Source organism: Ziziphus jujuba, chromosome 9, assembly GCF_031755915.1.
Source record: "Ziziphus jujuba cultivar Dongzao chromosome 9, ASM3175591v1".
Lineage (NCBI taxonomy): Eukaryota > Viridiplantae > Streptophyta > Magnoliopsida > Rosales > Rhamnaceae > Ziziphus > Ziziphus jujuba.
The window spans coordinates 10,854,256-10,863,779 of NC_083387.1; the positions used below are offsets into that span (position 1 = coordinate 10,854,256).

The window sequence follows — 9,524 nt, forward strand, 5'->3', positions numbered from 1 at the left end:
TTCTAGTTCGTCCATGAAACTCAGGGATCGAGAAACTTGTTTGTAATCAGTTGGATTGTAACCCATTTGCCACTAACGATTTATGGTGGTTTAAGTTTTGAGCTTGGAATTCATATATATGCAGAGAGTTTTGACAAAAACATTGAAAGCACAAAAAAAAAAAAAGGATTTTAAGATAAAAATATATAAGAGGCTGGTTGGAAGTTTGAAAAAAAGTAAAAAATAATAGTTCTCTGTCGATATTCAAATACGATATTAAAAAGAAAAAAAACAAATAATGATTCTCCATCGATATTCAAATACGATATAAAAAAGAGAAAAAAAAGAAGAAAAATTTAATAACTAAGGTTTTAAAAGAATAAAAAAGATATTTTAGTATATTCAATAGTTATAAAACTGTATAAAATGGTTTTGAAATTGTAATTAGAAATTAAAAAAAAAATACTATAGCTTACTAGTAAGGTAGAGAGTGTTATGGGCTCTATAAAAGAAAGAAAAAAAAAAAAAAAACGAAGTGAGTTGGTTTCAGTGATAGAGCATTTTTATTTATGTTCATAAAAATACGAGTTCGAATAATATGCGAGACAGAATAAATGGATAATTTGTATTTAGGTAATTTATTAAAAAAAAAATTTTTTTTTTTAACCAAACTTTCATGGTGGTTTTGATCAGTTACTATACGATGTCATTATCTGTAATTGAGTCACATTTATATCTTAAAAAAAAATTTGAGTCACATTTTCAAAAATTTAGGAAAACAACCTTTTTTAAACTGTCATTCATATTTCAATTGGGTATTTTAATTTTTTTTATAATTAAAATTTGATAAGATTAATTATATACATGACAAACACCGATCGAATGTATTTAATTATATACTAACTTTTTGTATTAAAATCTTAATATAAAAAAGTGAATCCTCTAGACATAGCCAATTAAATTTTCAAATTTCCAAATAACACATGAGTCCTATTAATACTCCATTACTTGTTGTCAAATAATTTTTTTTTTTTTCTATGAGAAGAATTTATGGAGAAAAACTCTTATAAGGCTTCTACATATTGGTCTATATCATTCAACCAATGAAATTTCATTTAAATATTTTTGAATTTTTCAAAAAATAAAATGTATATAGGAAAAAAGCAACCCCATAAATATGTATGAGAATTAATATTAATTATTCTTTATGGTTGATTTAGTTTTTAAAAGTTTAACTAGAAAACGTTTTCCTATCTAGCAGAATATGGTATGTCCTGCTCATAAATCTCTCTTAATATCCTTATCATATCAAAATATTATTCGAAAAATTTTATTTATATCTCTTCAATTTTATTATTAGTTAACTTAGGCTTTATATTTTTTAAAAAATCATGATTTTTCAATTCTTTCATTTTCTAAAATTATAATTTATCAGTTTTTGCCTATTAATTTTAACAATTAGACATAAAAAATTATATTTTTACAATGTTATTATTCTATTATAAAATATAAATTTTTAAATTTTTTTTTAGTTTATAATTATTATAATTAACCTATAAAAACTGATAATTTTGATAAATTGGTTTATTTGTTGCCGATCTTAATATGCATAGAAAACAAAAAAAAAAATATTAATGATAAATTTTCAAAATATATATTTAAATAAATTTATAGCAAAATTAAACGGGTGTAAATAAACTTGGCCTAATATTATTTAACAATATTATTACAAACAATTTATTAAAAAATAACACCTTTATTATTATCAGGTGATATTGATTTGGTGGAAAATTCTTGCGATCATAGCATTTGAATACAAAATTATTGTAATTCTGATTTTTTGAGCTAAAAAAAAAAAATTATTGTAATTCTGATAAAAGAACAACACCATTATTATTGCCCAATCAAATCAGGATCATCTACTGCACAGGCAAAACCCACTATTTCCAAGAAATGTAAAAGGTCAACAAAGTAGTACTACTGATTGCTTGACTTGTATTTATAAATAATAATTTTTGGAATGAAACGATTTGATTTTGGAAAAGATGCGTAGTAATGAGTGACAGTACTTTTTGTTTTTTGAGTGTGCATGACAAATGAAGTGACATATGAGAGTACCACTAAATTATTTAAAAAAAAAAAAAGAATATGAGTCACTAAATAACTTGTACAATGTAGTTTTTTTTTTTTTTTTTTTTTTCATCTTCTTCTTTAAATTCGTCCAATGTGTTAGTTGGATCAAGTAATTATTCCTCATCATAATTAGTAGACCGAGCAAAGAAGTTTTATTGATTTATTTTTTCCATTATTTAATTTATTTTTGAAGTTTAATTCTCTTTTTTTTTTTTTTTTCTTCTTTTTGTCAATATTCTCATTTTTCATTTTTGCAAAAAATTTAAGTACATTTCTCATTTATTTTATACTAAATACACGAATTTATTCTCCTAAAAAGTACAGGAATTAATTGCTATTAAATATATAACCATCATTTTTTTAATTATTTATAATAATTTTTGTTTGTATCCACCACTTTTCTAATACAAATATAAATAAACTTATCAATTGATTCAATTGTATTATTTTAATATATCATATCTTAGATTTTTTGAACCAACAAAATGGACATGAGAGAGCGAACATAAAAAAAAAGTGCTTGTTTTCATAAGAAGAAAAATCCAATACAAGTTTCATCCAAAAAAAAAAAAAAAAAAAAAAAGAAAAACCAATACAAGTTTCTTAAACTAGGTGGGAAAAAGAAAAAGAGAGAAAATATGGAAGTTAAGACTATAAAATCATGTCAGTCAAAAAAACAAAAAAAAAAAAAAAGACTATAAAATCATGTTGTTATCTTATAACCTATGGTTAATACATTATCTATATATATATATATATATATACACACACACAAATTTATTATGATAAAAAATTTATAAAAATATTATTCACAACTATTAAATTATTAAATCTGTATAATTTTGATGGTTACGGCCCTCTTTATAATTCATTTCCATAAATTTCCTATATATGTGTATTATTGTTTATACAACAAACATGACATTAATTACCTGATCAAATGGCAGGAGGCAGGTACACTAGTCTTCAAGTTGTAGTACAGTTCTGTTTTATTGTTTTGTGTATTCTATATTTATAGTTTTTTTTTTTTTGGGTAAATTATATTTATAGTTTATACTTCTTGATCGAAGTTTAAATTCATGAGCAGCCCATGTGTTAACATCCATGTGAATAAAACACCCCAATTGTAGAAATTAAGAAACGGAAAAAAGAGAGTTGTTTTAGAACATTCAATATTGTTAATGAGGAAATCGATCTCATTGAAAAAGTCAAATAGAAGAAAGAACTAAAAGTGAACAAGGCATAAACCTATCTTTTCAAAAGCTTGATTCGAATTTTTTTTTTCTTTTTTAAAGATATTGGAATGAATGATCCAATTCTTGATCATAATTCAAGGAAAAAAATGGTTTTATTACCGCTTGATTGTCCATTAAGAGCAATGTTTGAATGCATACATGAACCATCTTTTAGTTTTAGACCAATGAAGATTCAGAGTACAAGCAAAGGTATGTATTTACATCGCAAATTGCAATTTTGTATTTGATAGAATTTTTTTTTTTCCTTTTAAAAAAAGTGACAGAAACCATTTTTCCTTTTTAGTGGGCATGGAAATAAAGTTTACAATTACATAATGGATTTTTACCTTCTATGATTTTTCGTTTCTTACTAGACAAATCCAAAATTATGATTCATTTAATTTCTCAATCAATTATCATAAATTTAGATGACAATACAGAAAAGAAATAATAAAATAATCAATTAAATTTATATTTCAATTAATGGTTCACTGAAAAAAAGAGTTTATCTTTGGTAACTAATTAACTTAGTTAGTAAATACATTTAATCCGTATCTGTAAACACACATATATCCTTGAAAAAGAAAAGAAACAAAACAAGAAAAAGCCTTGCATTTTGCTTCAACCGGTAAAAGACTAGTACTAACAAATGAGGCGTCTGAAATCCCTTTATTCAAAACGACGTCATATAATCGAGCAGGGTGGTCTCTTTTCCTATATAAAAGGGTATTTTAGTAATTAAACAAACCCAACATTTATTATTATTTTATCAGTTTTAAACTTCTATATATATATATATATTTTTTTTTTTTGAAAGAAAATAAACTTCAATATATATATATATATATATACACTTTGTTTTTGTTTTTTTAAAACCTTAACCCAGAAGGAACACCAACTTCCATAACGGTTTCTGGGACAAGATCCAACTGGACAGGCGATATAACCGTTTGGCGCGTCTTGGTTTTTAAAACTCCCTTGAATATCTCTTTCCCTTTAACAACAACATTGACATCAAATTATTCACCCAAAAAAAAAAAAAATCATTAACATCAAATTCATTCATCACAGATTTAGGATTCTATTTCCTCCTTCAATTTCTTAGATCTCTTTTATCCATGAAAACTATTTTTTCCCACAAGAACTTCAAAGCCCTTTGGAAGAACCTTCATTTAGCCGGATCATAGCTTTGTTTATTTTACACGGATAATCATCTTTCACCTCGGTATGTTCGGTCCTTTCATTTTTTTCTTCCCAACATATTTTTGGGAATTTCTTTTTCGGTTGAAATTTTTTTTTTTCTTTATATATATTATATTTACATTCTTATTGGTTGCCTTGTTTTCTTTCTTTGATTTATTGGGTATACAAGTTTTGAGAAGGGTGTTTGAATTCTTTATCTTGCTTTGTTTTCATCACCAGAAAAGGGTTATGGTATATTTGTATATTTGTCATATTTGTCACATACCCAATTAGATCTCTTTGCAAAAACACAAACCCATTTTCTCTCTTTGATTATTGATGCAGCTCAGTTGGACAAGGTGAAAATTAGGTGGACGTCAAAGTACCCATCACAAGCAACAACAACAACAATGGTGAAAAAGATGATGGTCATGGTGTTGATGATGATCGTGCTTGTTGCAGATGCTTCAAGTGATACAAACGATGTATTCAATCCTTGCTTAGACACTAAAATCCAAAGAAGTGATGGTTTTACCTTTGGCCTTGCATTTTCTACAAAAGAATCATTCTTTTTCAATCAAACCCAACTTTCACCCTGCGATAGTCGTCTTTCGCTTTCTGGGAGTAATGCTCAACTTGCTGTTTTCAGACCCAAAGTTGATGAAGTCTCTCTTCTTTCCATCAATGGCACAAACTTTAATCCGGTATGGTAGAACATTATTCATTTACCTTCAGTCCTCATTGTCATTTTGGCTAATGAAATATACTTGGGTATGTGAAAAAGGATATCAGTCAGTGATGAAATTTGATGAATAATCTCAGGCTACGTCTGGTGGATATATGGTAGCATTTGCTGGAAGAAAGTATGCTGCAAGATCACCACCAGTATTGGTTGCCGACAACACACATGTTATAACTAGTTTCACCTTGGTGAAAACCATTCTCTCTCTTCCCACCAAAACTCTCTTATCTCTTTCTTTCTATGAAAACCAGTATTGAATTCTGTGCTTTTGAATGGCTGTTCAACTCAACAGGTCCTTGAATTCAAGCATGGGACTCTTCAGAATATGTACTGGAAGAAATTTGGGTGTGGTGGATGTCCCAAGGATTCTGTGTGCCTCAACAGCACCGAATGCGCAATGCCAAGCTCAAAGTGCAAAAGCAATGGTGGATCATATGACTGTAAATTAAGCATTCAGTTGACCTTCTCAGGGACAGATAAGAATCTTGCCGTGCTTAACTCCTGGTATGAGGTGAAAAAACTGCGACAGTACTCACTGTCTAAACTTTTCTCGGATATGAGAGATTCTATCACGGGCCAATTTGACAGTATGTTCTAAAGAGCTCAGAGTTGTAACCCGTACACTTAACACATCTCACTTTATATAAGAAAAGCAGTCAAGTTTTGAATAATTTTATTCTTGATTGGATTCATCATCAGGATCAAATATTGAGTAAGAATATTGAATATCATCCATGAAGAAACAATACTATTCAAAAACTTATTGTAAGCTTGTTTGCTGATAAAGTTGATGAGAAAAGCATATATCAGTAGATCCTTGCATAAATTCCACATGGTGTTTTTAGTAGATCTCATCTTTTCTTTTTCAAGTGGCTACCTGTAAACAAAACAGAGATAATTTTTTGTTCATTTTGTCAATGTGTATATGTAAATATATGTAGGTGTCAATGGGATTATGTCAAAATTTCTACCCTTTTTTTTTTTTTTTTTAATGTCACTTTTGAAGTTATTTCCAAATTGGTTAAGCACTATGGCTACCTTTTCTCATCCAAAAGTAAGTTCAGACCAAAATGAAAAGACATCTCCAATGCTTCCAAAAACTGTTCAACAAATTTTTATGCTTGGAAGGTCAATAATTCCACAAAATTATATGTATTACCATAACTGCAGAGTTTTATTATGTTCACCCCCCAAAAACGAGTTTTGTCTTCAAAAAGTGTTCGAGGAAGTTTTCTCAACCTAGCAGGTATATATATCATGTGAATCCATAGCAACTTAAAACTAGTGAGTGTGGAAGTCCTGCCCAGCTAGGTCCTCTTTCTTCTCCTTCAACATGCCATCATTAGTTATGATTACAAGGAATACAAGTGTTCATATGTAAATTGTAATATACTGTCATATTGTAATATTCTACTTACCATAGCTGTTGATTTATTTCCATACTAGTTTTAATGTAGTCTGAATAAATAGTTGCTACAAATTAATGACAATTATCTTGCCTTTGCATCATACTCACTCTCTAAATCTTATAATGATATCATATGTATCTTTGTTAACTTCGCCATTAGTATTATCATACTCCTTATCTCCAAGGTGCACTTTCTCTACTTCCTCCTCTGCATTGTCATACATTAACTCCTGAGGTTGAAAAGTGGAGAATCGCTCAGGTCCCATACCGATTCCACCAGATCCATCATGCAAAAAGGACTTTCCCATGGACACTGGTTTCTCTTCTGGAGCACCTGAGTTTTCCAAGTTTGTTGGTGAACAAAGACTTTGAATCAGAAAATGTGCCATGGACTTATAACCCAGTCTCATAACCTGAAAAACATACAATTTTTTAGCACCACATGCCAGTTCATTGTCTTGCCCAACTCTTGTCTGTCAAAATACCCAACCAGATTTGCCTAAATCATGAAAGACGCACAATCATCCCTCAAAGAAGATATAATGTGTGCCTTTATGCGTGAGTGAGCAGTATACGAGTACACATATCAAGAATGCAAGCTTACTTTTATGTGAAAATATGATGACTGAGAGAATTAGCCTACTGGACCAAAAAGCCATTATGTTTAGAAGGAATTTGAACACAATATAATAGGATCAAGATCACAAAAGGTTTAATTTCTTCTGTTTGTTTAGATATATATATATAATTGTCGTCATGCAAAAGGTTGAAAGTGTTAACCTTCCCATAAAGAGGACCAGTGGGCATCCATCCTTTGGCCATACGACAAAAATGCAATTGCAAATCCCCCGACAAACAGGGCAAAACCAGGAAGGATTCTTTTGGCTTCTATTACATTTTCTCTATATCTGTGATGCAAAATTGAATGCAAATCATCATCAACATTCACCAAGGCAAATACACAGTTCCTACAATTTAGATAATGAGATGCTTTCCAGGGTCTTGTTGTTGCCATGGTACCATGTAATATTCATCAAATGCAATAACCCGGTTCCTGGCCCAACATGCACAAACTACAATAAAACATATACATACTGCATACACAAATTCAGAGCTGTGATATAATTATATCCATACAAATACTTGAACAGATTGAAATGGTTAAAGAATTGAAATTGAAGGAATACTAATGTTCAGTAAATAAACACGTTTTACCTCATGTATAAACAGTCGCCACAATACTGCCCCTGGACCATATTGCATTTGCAGCAATGTGTATGCTGACCAAGAGTTTTTTGTCTACAAAGAAGCAAGTCATCTCCAAGTATAAATTAACAAGTGAAAGGACACATTCAAATTGCATGTGAAAAGGACGATGCTCATATCATATAATAAATGACTTGCATTTAAATAATTAAAACTATATAATGCCAAATCAATTGGGATACTTGGTAAGTTATTAAGTAAATTATATGGATAAGATCTTCCAATCATCTTGAAACTATGGTCCATTTTAAATCCAGAAACTAATTATCAAAAAGAAAAATGCAATTTCGAAACAGTGTGTCCATAAAGCACTATACGCAGGCATATGAAAGCAAGATAATGCTATGACCTGCATTGATGGCAAGTTTCTCCACCAACCCAATCATATATGCGTTTCCCATCCTTTCAATATCCATCAACGTACAGAGTCCAACCAGTTTTACAATCCCCCAAAAGCTTCTCATCCTCCTCTGTGTAAATCTCTGGCTTAGAACCTTCTCTAATAGAAATTCCATCATCCTCCACTGATTCTCTCATTCTCTTAGGACGAGTTTCCCACATAACTAACTGGGACCAAACTCTTTAACCTATGAAACTCAGGAGGAAAAAAAAAAAAAATCCTCTATAACATTACAACAAAATGACAACATCAAAAAGCCACAAAACTTCTAATATTTCAGAACACAATATGTATGGGTTATTTGAACCTTTTTCCAACAATTTCACTTTCTCGGCACCCAAACGGAAAAAATAAATAAATAAATAAATGAGGGGTTACCAATCCCTGGATGACCGCCTTGGAGGAGACTCAGACATTGATGGTTGTGTAATGGGTGGTTTTTTCTCAGATGGGTTTGTGGAAATACGCTTCGCTGAGACAACCTTGGATTTGAGCTTGAGAGAGAGGTCCAAAATGCCCAGTTTCTGCAATCTATCTTGGTTCTCTTTGATCCTGCGGTCCCTGAACTGCTGGTAATCAGTACAGGAAACCATTGTAGTTTCATCATGTACGGTCCCTCCAATGTCGTTCTCTACGGTTTTCGTTTGGGCCTCTCTTTCTTCAACCCATCGCTCTCTCTCTCTCTCTCGCGCCTCAGTCTCTCTCCAAGTTCTGAAGCGATTGAAAAACGTTTCGACTGTATAAAACAAAAGAAGGCCTTTGCCTTTCTTTGAGTGGCGCGAAGACGCCACTGAACGAATAATCGTATGACACAGCGTTTAGTGTACAGTGAAGTTGAAATCAACTTCCAAGTTCCATCTTTTTTTTTTTTTTAATTTTTTTAAAATTTTTTTAGTATGGTTGAATTGAATTTAATCCAATTCAAGGGATTCAAGTATTTGGTTTTGTACTTTTTCTATGAAATTTTGGTTTTGATCAATTAAGAAAATATTAAAATTAAATTTTAAAATAATATTTAACATATAAAATAAATATAAAGTCAAATTCAAATCAAAACCACCTTTTATATATATATATATATATATATATTGGGATGAAGAAGATTTTGAATTTGTTTTAATAAGATAAAACTCATTGACATTCTATGATCTTCTTCCATGATCAATTTTATATCTTGGG

At 30.0% G+C, this 9,524-nt stretch overlaps 1 protein-coding gene and 1 pseudogene across 2 annotated transcripts; one reads left to right on the plus strand and one right to left on the minus strand.

Annotated features, from left to right (window-relative positions):
* The first annotated feature begins 4,234 nt into the window (after window positions 1–4,234).
* LOC107435556 (uncharacterized) lies at window positions 4,235–6,118 on the plus strand. 2 transcript variants are annotated; one of them, XM_016047188.4, is made up of 4 exons: window positions 4,235–4,572; window positions 4,875–5,233; window positions 5,352–5,459; window positions 5,564–6,118. In XM_016047188.4, the coding sequence occupies exons 2-4, from the start codon at window positions 4,940–4,942 to the stop codon at window positions 5,867–5,869; spliced, it is 708 nt and encodes a 235-aa protein (XP_015902674.3). In that variant the 5' UTR covers window positions 4,235–4,572; window positions 4,875–4,939; the 3' UTR covers window positions 5,870–6,118. The 2 variants fall into 2 exon arrangements, with proteins under 2 accessions (XP_015902674.3, XP_015902675.3); XM_016047189.4 differs by having other exon boundaries at window positions 4,880–5,233.
* A 529-nt stretch (window positions 6,119–6,647) lies between these two features.
* LOC107435564 (uncharacterized) lies at window positions 6,648–9,115 on the minus strand (annotated as a pseudogene).
* Between the last annotated feature and the right edge of the window lie 409 nt (window positions 9,116–9,524).

What these genes read in the sequence shown, in the direction of transcription:
- LOC107435556 (XM_016047188.4), top strand. Translation starts at nt 4,940, where the DNA reads ATGGTGAAAAAGATGATGGTCATGGTGTTGATGATGATCGTGCTTGTT. An exon ending in ATGGCACAAACTTTAATCCG is followed by an intron (nt 5,234 to 5,351) that starts GTATGGTAGAAC and finishes GAATAATCTCAG; the next exon opens with GCTACGTCTGGTGGATATAT. An exon ending in TTATAACTAGTTTCACCTTG is followed by an intron (nt 5,460 to 5,563) that starts GTGAAAACCATT and finishes TCAACTCAACAG; the next exon opens with GTCCTTGAATTCAAGCATGG.